This window comes from Austrofundulus limnaeus, unplaced genomic scaffold, assembly GCF_001266775.1.
Source record: "Austrofundulus limnaeus strain Quisiro unplaced genomic scaffold, Austrofundulus_limnaeus-1.0 Scaffold139, whole genome shotgun sequence".
Classification (NCBI taxonomy): Eukaryota; Metazoa; Chordata; class Actinopteri; order Cyprinodontiformes; family Rivulidae; genus Austrofundulus; species Austrofundulus limnaeus.
In genome coordinates, this window is record NW_013952541.1 from 729,968 (window position 1) to 750,693 (window position 20,726).

At 38.9% G+C, this 20,726-nt stretch overlaps 1 protein-coding gene across 1 annotated transcript in view; it reads right to left on the reverse strand.

Moving 5' to 3' along the window:
• The window catches only part of LOC106522908 (neuropilin-1a), a gene marked incomplete in the record, with an annotated part of 176,005 nt that overhangs the window by 39,228 nt on the left and 116,051 nt on the right, over positions 1–20,726 (reverse strand). The window contains 2 exon segments of the mRNA XM_014016147.1: positions 943–1,170; positions 6,538–6,719. Of these exon segments, the coding sequence (XP_013871601.1) occupies positions 943–1,170; positions 6,538–6,719 (410 nt within the window).

Here is a 20,726-nt window from a genome sequence, read left to right on the forward strand (position 1 = left end):
TAACTCCAGTATATTACTCATTAGTACAAAGAAAAATTTAATTACAGTATATTACTCACTATAAACGTCACTTTAACTCTGGTATATTACTCACTACTCACTATAAACATCACTTTAACTCTGGTATATTACTCACTACTCACTATAAACGTCACTTTAACGCCAGTATATTACTCATTAGTACAAAGAAAAATTTAATTACAGTATATTACTCAATTTGAACAACATTTTAGTACAGTTTATTTTTGACAACGAGGAAAATAAAATGATTTAAGCTTTAAGTTATTTTTATTTTCAAAAGTTTCACTACTACTGATATTTTAGGTAGCATTTTACTACTTTAATTCTGTTTGATTTAGTGTTTTACCACTTTTAAACTTTAGCAAACTTTTTACTACTTTTAGCTAATGTTGTGCCACCTTGAGCCTTTAGCAAGCTCCTTTTAGCTAGTGGAGGGTTCATTTTAGCTTTTCGCTAGTTTTGTGCTCTTTAGCTTTTAACTAACATTGTGTTACTTTTAGCTAGCTTGTTGTCCATTTGACTTTTAGCTAGCATTGTGCTTCATTTAGCTTTCATCTGGCAGGTGCTACTTTTAGCTGGCAGTGTAAGTTTGTGTTCTTTAGCTAGTGGTGTACTTCTTTTAGCTAACGGTGTGCTACTTCGAAGTTTTAAGTAGTGCTGAGCTTTGTTTAGCTTCTAGCTAGCATTAAGCTTCTTTCAGGTAATTTTTGTCTCCATTTAGCTTTAACAGCTAAGTTTCGGCTACATTATCCATATGATTGCTATCTATTTGTCCTTTAAAAACATTTTTCAACAGTTTTATTCTAGAGCTGCATTTTGTTTACATTATATCTTTTTTTTAAGTCACCATCTTGAATTTAAACCTACAACCTTCGTCTTCATCAGTCTGAGCTCGTTCTCACAGCCGAATGTCTGGCTCACCTGCAGGGAAGCCGTCCCAGATCTCCAGCCAGTCGTATCGGCAGACAGCACCCGGTGGCGGCGCCGTGTCGGGCTCCATGCTGAAGCTCTCGAACTCCACCACGATCTCGGACATCTTGGGGGCGAAGATCATGAAGGTGCAGTCCAGGTTGTTGGGGTACTTCTCGGGAAAGCCCGGCGTCTCGATGACCCCTCTGGGAGCCGTGAAGTTCCTGGAACATTCCGGACCTGCGAGGACAAGACGAGAGACGGGTTTTTAAAAACGTCACGGCGTGTTTGGACAGAGTGACTTATTTCGAGCGCAGACGGAGACGTGAACTCTGGAGAGGTCAAAGGTCAGGGGAAAGCACGTGTTGTGTTTTCACATTACAGTCCATCAGGACGGAGACAAGAGCCGCCGAATCGGGTCGAACATCCCTCCGAGGCAGAGATTCTGTGCGTGCGAACATGTTAGGGGCGGGTTCTCATGTTGCCAGGCCAGATGTGATCTGAGCTAACACAAATCAAATGGAAACACACACACAGACACACACAGACACACACAGACGGAGCAGAGAGGACCCCTCGCTGTTGACACAGGTGGCGTCATTAAAAAGGCGACATGATAAATGATGAGGAGGGATGATGAAGGCTTCGATGCCGCTCAGCTGGAACGCTCCGCAGAAAAAAACTGCAGCTGAGTCTTTAAGTGTTTGAAAAGGAGAAAATCAAAAGGTGATGATTTCTGGGAAAATAACCATAGTACCACAATAATCTTTTAAAAACAATTCCAATTTTTCTGTTTGTTAAAACCCTTCAGATTTGAAGTGCCTGTGTCATCAAATTTTTGTAATAATTATGAATGCATTTTTGGAAAGAGAATGATAACATTTTGGAAAAATTATTTTATACTGCTGAGATGAACAGTTGATGAGATATTTGCATGTGATGAAACAGGAAGTGATGTCAAAGRGGAATGTCTGAATGTAAACARAGCATTGCTACAATGGCCGACAGCAGAGGCTGTAGAGAAGAATCTGATGTTTCTTTAGGTTATTTTGAGTCACAATTAAAGTGTGATGAAGAAAAAGAGTTCAAATAACATTGTTTTAATAAACAAGGATCAGAGAGTTTCCCATCCTTTGATGTCACTTCCTGTTTCGTTTTAGCTAAGCCAAACTCAAAAGAAAATATGCCAGTGATGCAACAAAATGGGTAAAATCCTGTGTTTTATGCCTAGTTTCTTAAATATAAAGACGTTTTCTTTGACTTTTTGTATTTGAAGGATAGACATGTCACAGGCACTTTAAAAATTCAGCTTCTTAAATGCAGTTTGAAGAATTTAAATTTTGTTCAGAAGCAACAAAGTTGCTATCAATTAGCTGTGGCAGCTATTTTGGTTTGAGTCGACTCCTTGGACTCATAAGAGTTTTATTAAAATCCATCGAAAGGTTCAAGGGATATTTTGCTAACAGACACACACAGGTTTATGCTTTCATCAGTAGGTGATGATGAACCTGTTGTATATTAAACTTAAGTGATTTTTTTAGATTAAATGTAACAAAAGGAAGAAATAAAAGCTCCAATGTGCACATAATAAATGCTTTTATTGTGGTAAGGTCTAAACAAAATGAATTCCTTTAATCTTGTTTCTCTTTTAAAATCGACCTTTCGGTCAGCTGCATCTTTAAACTCGTCCCAAACTTTAAAAAATAATWAAAAATAAACAGGAAAAAACAGAGGCAGACATGTGTTTCTGGTTAAAATCCTGCCATAAAAAGAGAACACGGATCTGCTCGGCCGTCGTTCCTGAAGGAAACGTACGACGCGGTGGTGAAAGGGTGGAGCGACACCACCCRGCGTAGACGTCTGCAGAGCGCCGTCAGGACCCGAGGCTTGCAGTAATGACACACGGGGRAGGAGGAGGAGGGACGAAGGATGCGACAACAAACTGGATTTAAAGAGAGAAAAAATGACTCCCACATGTAATAACTGTCACTCTTCTGATGGTTCTGGTTWGAGGGAAAACCATGTGTGGAGCAGTTTCCTGTGTGAAAGTCACCCAGCTCCCTCACGTCGAGGAACATCTCACTCCTGCTGCCTTTAATACTGAGACGGGGGTCTTCAAAATGTGGCTCCAGGACCACACGAGGCCCCTCAAACCTTCTAAAGTCAYGTATTTATGAATTTAAAACAGGAAATCACGCTTTAAGTTGTTTACCTGTCCGTTATCGCCCACTTCCTKTGTTGATTCAAGATGCTCAAACTAMTACTACTACCACACCAAATTTTAGTTCAGTATCTGAAGAACTGGAAAGATGGCTGACCCCCAAACTGAGAGGGAGAATTATTTTCAGCAGAAAATACACACACAAAAAAACTTGACTCAACTTTGTTTCCTGAATGCAACAAAATGACACACAATAAAACTAAATAAGAAAACTGGGATTGCTGACTTTAAACCACAACCAAACTCTAAAACCAGTGGGTTCTAACATTTTAACTCATCTCTGTGGTTAGGCTGTGGGCACGGAGGGATCTGAGTTTTTTAGCTGCAGGTGAAGAAACTAAAAGTCATTGAAAACCAGAGAAACAAAAAAAAAATTTAACCGTTTAAATTTAGTTCTTCACTCATATAAATCTCAGCACATATTTGTGTGTTTGGGTGGAGATGTTTGCTGAAACATGTTTGTTTTCCACAAAAATGAACAGCTAAGGTTTGGTGTGGTAGAAGCTGAGAGTCATTTCTAAAACATTTTTGACAGGTAAGGCAGCAACCTTTGATGTAAAATTCACTTTGGACCATTTCAACAAGAACATAAATAGCTAATATCCAATGCAGCTTGTAGCTGAAAGCTTTTTATTTATTTATTTTTCCTATAATTGCAGCTCGATGTCCGTCAGAACAATCCGGTTTGAGTCTCAGGCGTGTCGCTCTGAATCTGAATGCAGGAATTAGACGCGGACGAATGATTTGAGTCTTTTTTTTTTTTGTTGCCGCTGTCGAACAAACCTGACTGCTGTTGTTGTGTTTAAATGGATTTTGCGTGTGTCTCGGTGTGTGTGTCCGTCTGTGAAGCAGACAGGTGTGTAGGACCTCAGGCTCATTTAGCTAATGGGCTGTTTGTCCTTGGAGGCAACAGGGGTGACCTGCAGTTGAGATGGATGCTCTGGCATCGAGCAGCGCCTCTGAAACTGGGACAGAAACGTGCACACGCGTGCATGTGTGCGTTTGTGTTGGCCTCAATATAGGCTGTCCACCTAACAAGTTAAAAACAGCGCTTGTACACCCTCAGGTAAACAAACCCCTTGATATTGTCACTACCTACAAATATCTTGGAATTACTTTGGATTCTCATTTGACTTATCGTGATCATGTACAAGTCTTAACCACTAAGTTGAAACAGAAATTATACGTTTATTCAAAAATTAGATCCAATCTGACATCTTCTGTTTCAAATACAGTATCTATCTTCATGCCATTATACTCTGAACCATGTCGTACTGTTTACCTGTTTGGTCTCTTACAACAAATGAAATCTTAGAACCCATAGTTAGGCTCTACAACAGGGTCTACAAAATTTATAAAAAACTTCCTGGTTGGACTCATCACTGTACAGTTCTTTCATTGTCTGATGCCTTGACTTTTCAGAATTATGTTTTGTATAGTGGTATTAATTTATATTTTCAGATCTTCCAAGGTGCCAGTTATGGAACTCTCTGTGCATTGCTGCCCTAATCAAATTCTGGAAGTGGTCATTCAACTAGATCTGTTACAAAAGGACAACTGATATTACCAACTTTTAAAAACTGTTACGGCCAGACGTCTTTCTTCTATGTTTATATTAAAGCATGGAATGACATTCCTCAAAACATAAAGTCCATTTCAAAACTACAGCCCTTTAAGAAGAATCTTGTCTGCCATCTGCTGGACACTTTTTGTTGCGCTCATATTTAGACGTCCTATTTTGCAAATGCTGCCTTCCTGAAATTTGGTATGCTTGTTTGTCTTTGTGTCTATGGTGTATAATGATGTGATTGTGATGCTGTAATTCTGAGTGTTTTATGTGCTGCAGAACAGGAACCTGCTGTAAAATAGCAATTATGCTGAGTCAGGCTTGATTTTTAGTAATCTTTTCCTGTTAAATCAATAAATCAAATCAAAATCAAATCAATTTACAGATTTATAACTCGTCAGTATGTGGGGAGTCCCAAATCAGCAGGAACGGCAGTAAATGTAAAGTTTTCTTCTCGGGAGCGAATAATTAATTTAGATTACACAGAAAAGTGACGGATGGGGAGCTGTGTCTCTCCTCCACCACCCTGCTCGTTTAAGAGAAACATCTGTTTACGACCGCTCTSTAACGCGGGTCCACCTGGGGGGATCGGTATTTCTGGATCCTGTGATTCTTTGAACGGTTATTGCTCTCTGGGGTGAGAACAAAACAGAAAAAAACTTTTTTTTCTTTTTTTAAACTGATTTATGTCCAGTCTCCTCTGGTGGAAAACTGAAGTGGTCACATGGGATTTGTTTGTAAAGAGGAAGAGTGAAGACAAATGTAGGACAAAGAGATGGGGGTGTGGGGGACGAGGACGGGGGGTCCGTCTGACGCTGGGAGTGTTTATGTAGGTCTATCCTGCCCCACCTGGGACTCTGGCCCTTCAATGAGACAGAGGTCAGCATCGAAGGTTCAACAAGGACGTCAAACACAAAGATATTTATAACACCGAYTTCCTCACAGAGGTTAAAACGGGACGATTTGAACAAATAAATGACGTTTTTCTGTGATAAACAACAGACAGAAAACAACAACAATAAACTAAACAAACGGTCTGGTGAAGTTTTGGCTTAAAGAGCATTTATGCTGGCTTTACTCATTTACGCCTGCYTAAAATAACTTAACTGGTAATCTGTAATTCTCTTCTTGTGTTTTAGCTCAACAAGACGTCTGTTAACTACAGGGAAGTAGAGGTGCTCGGTTTTCCAATGCCTTCTTTAGTTTGGCAATGCCCCCCTWAGGGCACCATGTTGATCTTCATGTTTGCTGAGATTTAACAGGCATTTCAGTGCGTAAACTGTTTATTTTTTTTCCTTCCGTAAATTTCGTAAACGTCATAAGCAGCGCGCGAGTGATCGCAATTAGTTTACGAAGCCAAAAGTAAACACAAAAGTAGCTGTTTTTAATCATGATCTCCGCTCCTGGTTGGTCTGTAACTTTACATACATTTTGTAAACTTCCGTAAACTTTGTAAGCAGGGGGCGGGGCTTAAAATGTCAATGTCTTCTTCCATAATCCTGCCTAAAATTCCAGCTGCACCCTTTGATGGATGCGCAAGAACAAGCACATCTTAACACTTAAAAAAATGAAATAAATAAATTAATTAAAAAAACAATTTTGTTATTTCTTTATCCGTCCAAATTATTTAGCGTATTTCTTATGTGAACTAAACCTAGTTTTCATTTTGTCGAGTTGTTTTTGAAAGACTGCAAAACTGACCAAAAAACAGAAAATGCTGCTGCCTTTAAACGTCTCATCGTCCTCATCAAACTATTTTTATTTTTCATCAGCCAAACTTCACGACTTCAATCTGAAGAAAACCCAGATGAACACACACCTGTCTTGAAGACCTCGTAGCGAACGGAGAACCCGGCTCCGTGAGTCTCGTAGTCGGAGACGAACTTGATGAGGAGCTGCCCACCGGTGGAGATGATGGGCGAAGGGGCGATTTTCCCACAAAACTTCCCCAACATGGGCGACGACTCGTCTCCGCCGTTATAAACCTCCACATAGTCGTACCTGCAGGAGGACAGAGGAGGTCCAGGGTCAGATTGTTGCAGAAAACTGACGGGATGAGGAGACAGCAACGGCTAAAATCTGATGAAACAGCTGTCAAAACTAAAAGCAGAAAAAGGCTGGTGAAAACCAAAAGGAGCTAATGATTAGCATAAAGTAACCAAAGGTAGCTAAAAGGGCAAGAAGCAAAAAGATGGCTAAAATCTAAAAACAAAGAAAGGCTGGCTGAAAGGTGAAAGTAACAATACTTCTGCTAAAAGCAGCAAATGATTAGCTAAACGTAAGCAAGGCTAGTTAGAAGTAAATGGCTAGCTAAAATAGCCAGATAACTAACAGCTAAAATAGTAGCAAAAAAAAAAATAATAGCAACAAAAACAAATCTAAAAACTAAAACAAATCAAAGTCTGGCTAGAAGTTAAAAGTAACTAAAAGCTAGCTAAACACAGCAAAAGGCTTACTGGAAGCTAACAGCACCAAAAAGCTTTCCAGAAGCTAAAAAGAGCCAAACCAAAAGTAGCAAATGACTAGTTAAAAGTAACAAAGGCTAACTAGGCAAAAGGGCAGCTAAAAGCTAAATAAGGCAGAGGCTAGCTAAAAATAATGGAAGCAAATGATTAGCTAAAAGTAACCAATGCCAGCTGAAAACAGTTCAGAAGCTAAAAGCTAACACAGCAAAAACATAGCTAAAAGTAACAAAAAGCAAGCTAAAAACTAAAATAAGTAAACATCTGYCTAGAAGTTAGCTAAAAGCTAGTTAAAAACAGCTTAAGTCTCAGTAGATGCTAAAAGCATAAAAAGCTGGCAAGTAGCTAAAAAGAGCTTAAATCCTGGTAAAAGTATAAAGTAGCAAATGATAAGCTAAAGATAATGAGAATAGCTAAAATAGATAAAGGGCAGCTAAAAGATAAACTCACCAAGGCAAGCTAAATGCTAAAACTATCMAACAGTTAAAAACTCAACAGGCTAGCTAGAAGCTAAAAGTAGCATGACAGCGACTAAAAACTAAAAGAGAAAGAAAAAGCAGCTGAAGCAGATTACAGAAAGAAAAAAATGTTTTTGARGGAGTTCAAGAAAGCTAAAGTGTTAAATTACAAAAGCTAAAGCTCCCATCTCCTGAATGAGCTGAAGGTTGGCGAGTGGCTAAAACTGCACAAAGTCTGCAGAAGTCAATGGCAGCAAAAATAATAATAATGATGATAATGATGATAATAATAATGATAATAATAATAACAAACAGGGAACCAGCAGCTGAAACATGATGATTTGAAGTGTATTTCAAACAGTTGTAAGAGTTTTTGTTGATTTGTGTTTAAAGGATAAACTTGATAATTATCGGCGAGCGTCAGAAACGTTCACAGAGCGCAGCGGCTCCTCTCCAGCAGGGAGAATGAAAAGCAGAGTTTATAATGAGGCGGAGAGAACAGACACGTGAAGCTGCAGGAGGCTCCGGGAGTCCCACAGAGAGTCCTCATCAGTCTCTGCTGCCCCCCCGGCGCCCCCCAGCACCGCTGCAGCAGCTCATCCTTCACCAGCCGACACCCTTCTGTCCTCCCACTGTCCGCCTCCCAACATCACACATCTGTCAGCGTGTGTGTGTGTGTGTGTGTGTGTGTGTGTGTGTGTGTGTGTGTGTTCAGTAACATGTGGAGGTGCATGGATTACAACTAATATTTGCTTTTGTCTGTTTTAAGAACATTTAACTTCCTGTTTCTGCGCCGAGTCTCTCAGGTTTTCATCAATAACGACTGAATCAAACCAGTGTTTCTAAATTTAACTGAAACGAGTCAGAGTCAGATTAAAATAGATCCAGACGGAGAAGTGGAGTTTCACTCTTTTACCACCTCCTCTCAGTTCGGAGTCTTCGGCTGTAAGTTYAGAGCCTCGCCCCGCTCACGTATTACATTTCATTACCGTGTTGTGCGGCGACCTCCCCCCCCACCCGCCGCCAGCTGCTTACAGCACATCTGGAAGGCATCACAGAGGAATTTACAGGCCGAGGTCTGAGCCGTTCACCTCCTGCAAAGCTAAAACCAGGAGTGACTCTGCAGAGCCGCCACGCCTCCTCTGACTCTCGTTTATTCCATCCCTCTCTCCTTTCTCTCCTCCCGTCTGTTTAAACACCGTCTGCTCCTCTCTTTTCTCTGCAAACAGTCAACAGTTCCTCCAAAAGCTCCTCGGCTCACCTGGGAACTGGTTTTCTGGAGCCGAAGTTTGAACTGAATAATTCCTGGTTTTCGGCTGTTTTTAGCCGCAAGAAACTGGTTCGCAGCAAAGACAGAAACTGTGTCAGCAACACCAATCTGTGACGTCACACACTTCAGCTACAAACAACTGTTGAAGGATGACGACAGGAAGATTTTATTTAAAGATTTCCACCTGAAATAAAAATAACGTTACAGTTGTTTTAGTCAAACCTTTAAAGGTGTGTTGGGAACAACTCTCAGCTACAATCACACCATATTTTAGCTCAACATCGGCCAAACTCAGGAAGTCGAAGCCTTTTTTGTGTTTTCAAAAGTTTGTCACATGTTGCTGTTTTTTTTATATCAGATGGACAGAAACCTGACTCTTAAACTGACCGGCTAACAGCAACAGAGAGCCGCCTGTGTCTCCACGCTGTCTCCTGCATGCACAAAAAAGGTGCAGTTTCCTCGACTGTCTTTGTAAGTATTTTGTAACAGATATAAAGACAGCTGTATTTTCTCACAGCCTTGGCCATCTGCTCCTCAGGAAAACTGAAACGTGTGGTTCACGCATAGACACGCCCACAAATTTCTGACCAATCGCACAACAGCTGGGGGAAAACTAAGCGTCTTTAGTCTAGTTTAGGGGTCTGCAACCTTTACATTCAAAAGTGAGATTTTTTCACTCTTCAGTTCATTAATAAAATGTGTCTGACTCTGAAGATGTGTAGAAACTGTGATAATCAACTGGTGGCCTGTGGGCCACTTCGAGTCTAGTGGGGCTTTTCCGGCCAGTGGTGACGTTATAAAGCTAAAAATATATAGTAATTTTTAAATTTTATTATTATTATTTACATTTTAGGACAAAAGAAAATATTATATTCATGTAAACAAGAAAAAATATAGTTTATAACAAATTTATTACAAACTAAGACTCTGAACTATGCAGAAGTATATTTTAACTTCACTATATTTCATCTAAGCAATTCTGTGTTTGGTAGATTAGCAATAAATCTTATAACATTGGGAAAGCCTGTTAATATCCCTTTAAATTGGTGCCACATTTGTAAGGAACATGCATTTGTGGAGCTGAGTCTGTGGGTTACGCTCATGAAAAATTTTCCAAATCTTCTCTGTCAAACAACGTATTTTGATGGTTTTGACTCTTGTTTTGAGCTTCAAAAATTAACCCAAAATTAGCAAATTCTGTGAGATTCCGCATTTTATACTGGATTCTATTTTGTTTAGTCAATTCCGCGATTCTGTCTGCATTTTTCGCATTGAGAAAATCATAGGGCCCTACATATGTCACTCCTATTTTTATTATTATTTTTACACACCTGGGAAATCATTCCACGTACCCCCTGTAATATGCTCGCGCACCACTGGGGGTACACGTACCCCTGGTTGGGAATCACTGAGTTACATGATCTAAGCTGCATGTTTCACTCCTTGTATTAGTATTGATCACTTATTTCTAAACAAACTGACAGGAAAACTAGTAAAACGAGCCTGTTCTGTTGTTTAAAAGACTAAAAAATCAATCCCATGTTTACATCAAAAAGCCGCAGGTTGCAGACCYSTCRTCTAGCTGACTGTAAYGTGTAAAACTCAGTCTTCTGGAGAACAAAGCCGTATGAGTGGACTTGTATCAGTGAAGCTCTGAAACATGCAGGTTCTGTGGCGTCATGATGTTTGTAAGAAAGCAGGCCAGTGAGGTTTGTGTGGTTTTGTTTGATGTGTTCTGTCTGCAGCCTTTAGTCACAAGCCGCTGCCTTAAATTAGAGCAGCGTGATCAGGACTGTGAGAAACCAGGATCTRAAGCTGGTTTCTTCGTACAAACAGCCTCAGTCCTGTTGAGTTCCCCTCTTCTGCTGACACCAAACCTGAACCGCTGTGACCGAGTCCTCAGCTTTCAGAGTCCAAGTTGTGACTCTGCAGCAGGAAACAGAAACACAGATTCTGCAGAACTCCGGTCARTCCTTCCCTTTTCTCACTTCTCTTTATCACCCATAAATACTTGCTGCTTGTGGCCTGACTCACGAACAATTCTCTGTTCTCAAGTCTCTGAGCAGAAGCTGACAGATAATAAGAAATACTTGTTTGTATTCTTACAATTAAAGACATGTCATTGCTTAAAGGAATGTCACCGTCCAGGCTGAGATCATTTCAGCTGAGGAGAGACAAAGTCATAAAGGTTTTAGAGCTGAGGACAACTCTCATGTCTAAGTTTAGCTCAAWGACTGTAAAAATATTCATGCTACAAATTACCTACTTTATGTATATACATACTATACATATATTTATGTTTATTATATTGTGTTTTATAATAAACAAGGCAACAAACCAACGGTTCTAACGTAGTACCTCCACTAGCTAAAAGCAAAAAGAATCAAAACACTAAAAGAATCGGAAAACTAAAAGAATCAGAACACTAAAAGAATCAGAACACTAAAAGATTCAGAACACAAAAAGAATCAGAACACTAAAAGAATTAGAACACTAAAAGAATCGGAAAACTAAAAGAATCAGAACACTAAAAGAATCAGAACACTAAAAGATTCAGAACACAAAAAGAATCAGAACACTAAAAGAATCAGAACACTAAAAGAATCAGAACACTAAAAGAATCAGAACACTAAAAGATTCAGAACACTAAAAGATTCAGAACACTAAAAGATTCAGAACACTAAAAGATTCAGAACACTAAAAGAATCAGAACACTAAAAGAATCAGAACACTAAAAGAATCAGAAAACTAAAAGAATCAGAACACTAAAAGAATCAGAACACTAAAAGAATTAGAACACTAGCTAAAAGCAAAAAGTATCAGAACAATAGCTAAAAGCAAAAAGAATCAAAACACTAAAAGAATCACAACACTAGCTAAAGGCATCAGAACACTAGCTAAAAGCTAATAAAATCAGCACATTATCTAAAAGCATCAGAGCTAAAATGATCAGAACTTTAGCTATGAGCTAAAAATATGAGAAAMCTAGCTAAAARCTAAAAGAATCAGAACACTAGCTAAAAGCTACAAGCAGCATAAACAGTGACACCAGAGCCAGTTTTCTAAAACAGATCTGAAAATAAAGTTTTTACAGGAAMTGATGAGATCTTCATGTATGTGTGAAAAAATACTCATAAAAGTTGAATATTTTAAAAAGCTCCCATCTCCTGAATGAGCTGAATGTTTTGCTACACAAAAAGCTAAAACAACAGAAGTACAACATGACAACAAAAGAAAGTAGTGTGAATTCTGACTCAGCTTTACCACCATTCAGCCTTATTTAGTGTTATTCAGTAATATTTAGCGTTATTGACCATGTATTGTTTCAGATCACAGAAGAGTGGAGTAACCCGGTGTGTGTCGTGTCAAACAGACCTTCAGCAGCTGTTTCGGCTCCTTCAGCAGCTGATATCTGTCCTGTTAGAAGCTGAAGGAACTTTTCATCCTGTCGTTTCTGTTTTGAGTGAATTTTGTCTAAAACTGCATCTCTAAACAGTTTCAGACACAAACTGTCGGCTCATATGAGCACACTGATGATGCAAACACAAAAAACGTAACATACACGTGTACAGAACTGAGCCAACAACAACACACTGTGTGTAAAACACACACACGCACACCGGACTCGTCGTGAATTCCTCCACAAAAAAACAGGTCAGATAAGATCCTTAACGAGCAGATTAACAAGGAGAGATTGGGTGGGAACCCCCTGCACGCACGCACGCACGCACGCACGCACGCACGCACACACACACACACACACACACACAGGATTTATAGGATGCGCTCTCTGATGTGCTCCAGATGTTGCCCCCCCCCCATGACAAAAGGACTTCCATGCAGAATAAACATCTGGACTCTACAGCGATGATTGTTTTGAACCAGTTTGATGCTGCTGTTCTAAAGTCCAGTTTATTTATTTGGTGCAAACTCACAACAGGAGTCATTTTAAGTCGCTGTGCTAAAGAAAAACACAAACATGAACCCTAAATCCAGAGTCTGATCCGATCCCAGCTGCTGAAGAGTCTTAACGAGTGAAAACGGGTTGAATTAACCAACGTTTCGTCTGCGGTTAAGGTTTTTCTTTTTAACGGCTAATTGTGCTGCAAATTTTTAATTAATCAAGAAATTTAGAGGCTGATTTATGCAGCTATGTAATTGTTTGTTTTAGATCCATAAAAACAAAGATTCACACACATTAATATCTAGTAGTAATTTTTTGTGATGTTTATCCGCAGAACCAGTAAATGAGAAACACTACTAGGTGTCCCAAAACCTGCATTTTTACAAGTACTGGTACAAAATCCCTCGATACTCGGGAGCTAAAAGCTAACAATGGAATTTTTTTTGTTTAGCAAATTAGCTTTTCACTAACTTTGAAAACTTTTAGCACTCATTAGCTTCCACTAAATTAAATTTAGCTAATAATAAATCTGCTAACAGCTAACTAACCTGTTTGTATCAGAACCACCAGTCTTCAGCTCAAAGGAGACGAAGACGTGTCGTCTAGCGTTAGCTTTTGCTACACTTATATTGTTTTAAATGTGCACTTATTTAGTTTTAGCAAAGCTATTTTTTAGTTAGCGGGTTATGAGTTAGCGATGCTAACTTGCTACAGCCATTATCAACAGTGGATAGTCGAATTCTGAGAAAATAAGTCAGAGTTCTGAAAAAAACAACTTTTAATTGCTTTGTGTATTTAATCCTCTTCTGTATGTCATCGTTTACATTTCAAGCTCCATGTTTAAGAAATTTAAACAAGTTAAAAGTACTGTAAATATTAGATATTCTTWTTATAAAACTTCAGGCCGTATATTTGATCTGATACAGGAAGGAGACACACTTTGTTCTAAATAAAAGAAACATGTTTTTAAAAGCTGTAAGTACTCAGTATTGGTGTGTACCCAAACTGAAGTACTTGTACTTGAAGTATCGGGACACCCCTACTATTACTGTTTCAGATTCGGTTGCTATCTGTGGCGCTACAATGATGACATCATCGATCCAAAGATGCTAATACCGCAATGCTAAACTTTTATTTTGAAAATCATCCTCGTTATAATAAGTATAACTAAAATATTGTCACCAACTTTACTTTTGGTTGTTTTTTCCATGTACGCAAGGCTAAAACCAAAAAAATAAATAAAAACAGACAGGGACATGTTGAGATGAAGTTGGATTTGTAAAAAATAAAAGTTATTTTTCTTTTCCTGTCTGAAACCTGAGTAAGAAGAAGTGAAACCTGAGAGATTTTGGGAGGAAACAGTATTTTTTGTCAACAGACCCTCAATCCACACCTCAGCTAAGTGAGCCGAGGCCAAAGCAATAAACACGAAGTCACTTCCAACTCGCCCCGACACCCGGAGACCTTCGACAAGTTGSTTTACGCTCACAGGGAGGCCGGGACGTTCGTCCCGTTTGTCCCCCTGAAACATGCGACTTTAATTATCCAGCTGTGTTCAGAGGCAGAACCTGAACCTCCAGCAGGGATTGTCTGAGCGGAGAAACCGTGACAGACGCACACAAGGAGAGAAAAATGTCGTGCAGCAGAACCGCCCGCCGGTGTCTGAGCTCAACGACCATTATTTTGAAAAATAAAAACACTGTTTTATGGAAATGAGCTTGTTTTGAGAGATTAGCTTCTCCATCACGAAGACGTTAACACCCAAATTATTCCTGTTTTCTTTGAGGATCGCCGCTTCTGGAGCTCCGAGCTGATAATTTAGCACAACTGACACGCTGGGAACAGATTTTCTCTTTAAAGGAACGACGTGATTGATTTAAATTATGACACAAATCTCCTCACCAGGACCAGAAGAAACTGAAACAGCCTGACCGTCTCTCTCTTTTTTAAGGAGTTTGTTAAAAACAATCACATATAGTTGAATCGTGCCCCTCGGGGATGATATTTCTGTTATCAGTCATCCTTATGAGCGTGAGCAGAGAAGAACAAATGACTCTGCAGCCTTTGCTTTCAGCACTTACGATGACTAATATATTCATTTCCCTGAAGCCCGCTGAGTTCAGTTAATTCAGCCTCCTGATTCATAATTAACTGCGGCTCACGACTCAGAGTCACTCCAGTTTTCACACAGCTCCCTCATGTACTGAAAAGTTTAAGAGGAAGACACGAAAACGCATCAAAGCACAGCGAAGATGAGTTTTTTTCCTTTCCAAAATAAAAGCCTCTTGTTTTGTTTAGAGCTCAGAGATCAGCAGACCGAGTATGTTTGTGTTTGTTTCTGTTTTTTTTTTTTTTGGCGTGTTTATGCCTCCCACATGCTTATCTGTTTATCATCTGCCCATGGAGTGTGTGTGTGTGTGTGTGTGTGTGTGTGTGTGTGTGTGTGTGTGTGTGTGTGTGTGTGTGTGTGTGTGTCCTCTGCCACCGCAGGTCAGATCAGACAGACAACGCCGTCCTTCACCAAGCCAGAAAAAGAAGTTATTGTCCGTCCTGTCTGCTCAACAAGCACTTCAGCTCCTCGGCGGGAGGGTTTCCTGTCCCACATATTTATGAAAAAAAAAAAAAAGAAAAAGAAAAAGAAGGACTCCCGGGCTGCTCGTCCTCCCTGAAGGAGATCAAATCGCAGTTTGACTCGCTGATTGACCTCTGACCTCTGCATCCTGACCTCATCTTGTTTCCATGGGAGAAACGAGAAGAAAAAAAAGTAACAGGATCAAATGATTTTTGCTTCGTCTGTTAGCAAAATATTTCCTGAACCACTGGACAGATGTTAATGAACCCGGTAATAGTTAAGATTGACTTTACCAAACCAAAAAATGCCTCTAACTTGGTCAGTTTTAAAAAAAAAAACAAGCTATGTTTTGGTCTGGTAGTAGCTAAAAGTCATTCTCTAAATGCTAATAGATGATCTCCAGTGTTTCCTGCTATCCTCAGCTGGTAATTTCTCATTATCAGCCTTCATCCCAGGTTTAGCCCCGCCCACTTGCACCTGTTCTCTGTTCTTTCTCCACTCGTCTCAGTCCAGGATTGTTTGTTCTCGAAGTTTTCTTTSAAATAATTGTGTCAATGTTCCACTGTTTCCTCTGTTCATTTCATAAATTCAAGTTGTTCCTTGTTTCCTGTTTTTGGTGTTTTTTGTGACAGCGCCACCTGGTGGGGTGGCATAATTACTGCAGAATTGTGGATTGTTTTTGATGAAATTAAAACCCTTTTAGAAACCCACATCTTGGATCATTTTGTCTGTAGAAAGGGCGTCACGTTTACRAAAACGCTTTTAGAAACATACATTTGGATCGTTTTATTGCACAGAAACGTGGATTTCTTTGTTGAGCACAAATCAAACAAGTCGTGTAAAACCATTTTCAATCACAGAGGAACTTTTAAACTCTCCTTTCAACTTTTTTCACATTAGATAGAGTTTACACCAAATCTTATTTCATCCTTCAAAGACCTCCAAACAGGAGAAGAGAAAACGGCTCTCATTTCCTCTTCTGTCGGATTAGAGTTGTCTAAATGAGAACAAATTCCTCGTCTTTTTTTATTTTTATTTTTTTGCCTCAGTTTTAATTTCCCGGCAGGATTGAGCTGCTGAGGGTATATTTTTTCAGTCAAGGTGAAGGATGAGGATCTTCAGACTTTTTGGCCCAATTTATTTTAGGGCGGCTGGYTGATCCTGCTGGCTTTAATGGGATTTAATTCAGTATTTGTCAACATCTAAAAGCTGATTTATTTATAACTTTAATCCAGGGACTGATCGTCACAAATAATTCATTGTATAACTCTTAATTAAACCTTAAGAACGTGTCACTGATAAATAGTTTTGGTCAGTGATGACTTTAAGGTCAGTCTTTATGTTTTAGCTAGTGTTTCATTTCTTTTAGCCTTTTGCTTTGGTCATTGTTTATATGTGAAATCTGGCAGGAGGACACACTCAGATTCATTCAAGGTATTTCAGAAAAAATGGGTAAAACCATCAATTATAACATAAAACAACAAATTGAACTCAGTCTTTCATAAATCGAAGCGATGAAAAAGAAGAAGCACATCAGAAATCAAAACCACCAACCAAGAACTTTTTCCATCTCAGCTTCCTGTTCCTGTGGTCAGGAGGGAACTGAAAAAAGCAGCCGTTAAAGTTGTTTTATTCTGAAAACAGGCAGATTACTGAGCAGGGTCKGTGAGCTTTGGTCTAAATCCACAAAAATACAAAACATAAGAATATTATGAGATGAAAGATCATTTAAAGCTGAAGCTAAACTCAAAAATAAAGAATGTCTGACCGGGTCAATGCTGTTTAGGATTTAACAAAAAAGAACGTTTGTCCAACTTTATTTTTCTATTTATGACATCAGCTAAAGATTAATTCACCAATATGATCATTAGTCAATACAGGTCTTATCCATCAATAATCTCATATCAACACAATGACATCCATCATTTGGAATCCATTTACTCTGTTAGTCTTTGGACCCATAAACCAACAAAAATCAATTTATTCTCTCTGATATCATTACMCAACAATCCATCCGTTTGTCAATCATCAGGCCAACATTTTCTGCTGATTCTGATCATTCACTGAAGACGTTTATCCACTACAGAGCAGATAAAAAAACATGTTTCCACTTTCCTCTATTTATAAAGAATCATTTAAATATATAATCAAGAATTTAATTTATTTACCATTTCAGACACTTTTAATGCTAATAAACAAAAACTGACTGTAAATACATTTGATTCTTCCAGTCTACTGTTCTTCCATATAAACCAACGATTCAACCAACTAACCAGCCTAACATCCATCCATCCATCCATCCATCCATCCATCCATCCATCCATCCGCTCTTTGATATTAACAGTTCAACCAATCACCATCCATCCATCCATCCATCCATCCATCCATCCATCCATCCATCCATCCATCCATCCATCAGGTCTTCCATACTGACCAATGGTCCACCCAACCAACCTACCATCTACTCTTTATTCATCCATCCATTCATCCGTTTTTCCATCCGTTCATCCATCCATCCATTATTTGAGTCCTCCATTCTGCCAGTCTTCGATATTGACCAACAGTTCAACCAACCAACCAACCTACCATCTATACATCAAACAATTCGTCCATCCATCCATTTATCCATCTGTTCATTCATCCATCCATTCATCTGTCTGTTTTTCCATCCGTTCATCCATCCATCCATTATTTGAGTCCTAAATTCTTCCATTCTTCCATACTGACCAAAGGTTCACCAACCTACTATCTATCCATCATCCATCCGTCTGTCCTTTTGTCRTGTCTTCCAATGTGTCGTTCTTTCATATGAACCAAATGGTTCAATGATCCATTCATCCATCATTAACATTAACAGCTGATTCAGTCCTGTTGTATTCAGCTAAAACTATCAATTCATTGACCCATACCAAAAAATGACATCCATTTAATGACATTCATGCAACCTTCCACCCTTCTACCATCATATAATCTGCTTGTTTCTCATCCATCCATCCTACAATTTATACATGTACCCATTTTAACCAACCCAAACATTAGATTCAGACTAAAACATCATCACCATCATTTATCTATAGATCACCTAAAACCATCCATCTGTGTTTGTGTTCATCAGTCTTTGATCATAGTCTATTCTGCTAATCTGATAATTTCCCCTCTTAATCTGAGGTTTTCATATCCATCCATTTCCATCAACATGTTTCCATTCTGRCACTGATCACCAGAGACCCTTCAGTTTGACCCATTTAGCCCTCCTTCTGTTGCCTYGTTAATCTAATTCTGCCATCTATCCATCACTTTGGACTCATTAATCCTCSCTGTTGGTTGTTTTTTTTTTTAACAAATAACCCCATTGCTCAGAGAGTTATCAGAAAACCAACCAGTTGTCCATAAACCCAGTGTAACTGATTGTGTTTTGATCAGTTTCTCCAATTTTCTGCTGTTTTTCTGGTCAATTATTATCTGTTTATCCAACAACAATTCTTTAAAGCMTTAATAATCACCCAGGAGCAGCTCTGATTTAATGACTCATCACAAATATGAGCTGTGATCARGTGTTTCTGTTCATGTGACGTCTCTTGGCCTGAAGATGTTGGTCTTGTGACAAACATCAACTACGACACCATGTTTCAACATTTAGCTTTGAAACCTCCTGTTTCTACCACTTATTCAGGTTTCAGATCTGTTTAATCTGCTGTTTGATCTGTTCATTTATGAAAAATAAGAGTTTCATCCCATTTATCCACAACAAAGAGAAAAAAGGTGTTAGCAAACATGGAAGTGGGAGAATAATTCAAACAGCAAAGATCAAAAGGAGATAAAAGAGCTGAGTTTGAATCTGAGCTGGAGAATCTGCAGACTGTGCAGACTTTGTGTGTGCACTTAGCATACTGTAAGTGACAGAAAGTATGGGCTGCCAGTGTGTGTGTGTGTGTGTGTGTGTGTGTGTGTGCGTCTGTGTGTGTGTGTGTGAGCTGCAGACAGTGCCAGTACAGCCTTGTGTAGGAGGAAACGGTTCAGCCAACTCCTAAAGAGACGTCCCGAATTATCCGGCCGCCGACGCGTGTTCCTCATCCTGGAGTGTATTTTTTCCCGCGCTCGGCTCAGCGGGCAGGATTCGCTCCGGCGACTATTTCAGACGTGAAACGAGACCGGTTCTGGTGTCGTTCCAGATCTGAGGCAGGGACGGCGGATCTTGGTGCRTCTCGTCTGTTTGATTAAAAACACGCTTTGTTGTTTGTGAGTCATCTTCCAGAAGAACACCGGCCTTRTGAACCACAAAATTTATTAATTTAATGTTGAAGTTCATCTAAAACCTGTGCTACGGTTTGAGTTGAGATGTGAGCCAGTTAGTCATAAGATTTCACTAAATATAAAGACTGTAAAACACCCCACAGAGAAAGATGAGCAATCATGTAATTATGTGAGAGTGTGGGTGTTTGTTAGCACAATATTTCAGGAACCACTGAATGGACTGTGATGAAACTCTCAAAGTAATCTGTTTATAAATAACAACAACAGCTGATCAACGTTAAACACAGAAATCTTTACGTGTTTACAGAAACTGAGCTACAGTTTGCTGTGGTAGTAGCTGAGAGTCATCCTCAGCTCAGATCTCACAGCATCTTACAGCCTGAGGTCAGGACTAACGGTCAAACAGAAAAACCCTGTTTCAGTTCTAACGTGCAGCTGAGAAACATTTGATCAGAGCTGATACAAAGTAGCCTGTTAACATGTAGCTAGTGCTACCTCTTTAGCTTTCAGCTAGTTTCTTTAGCCTTTAGCTTGTRTTAGTTTCTTTAGCTTTTAGCCAATTTCTGATTATTTTAGATTTTAGCTAGCATTTTRTTYCTTTCAGCTAATGTTTTGATTATTTTAGCTTTTAGCTAACATTTTATTTCTTTCAGCTAATGTTTTGATTCTTTTAGCTAACATTTTGATTATTTTAGCTTTAAGCTAGCATTTTATTTCCTTCAGCTAATGTTTTGATTATTTTAGATTATAGCTAGCGTTTTATTTCTTTCAGCTAACATTTTGATTATTTTAGCTTTAAGCTAGCATTTTATTTCTTTCAGCTAATGTTTTGATTATTTTAGCTTTTAGCTAGCATTTTGTTTCTTTCAGCTAATGTTTAGATTATTTTAGCTTTTAGTTAGTGTTTTGTTTCTTTCAGCTAATGTTTTGATTATTTTAGCTTTTAGCTAGCGTTTTGTTTCTTTCTGCTAATGTTTTGATTATTTTAGCTTTTAGTTAGCGTTTTGTTTCTTTCTGCTAATGTTTTGATTATTTTAGCTTTTAGTTAGCGTTTTGTTTCTTTCTGCTAATGTTTTGATTATTTTAGC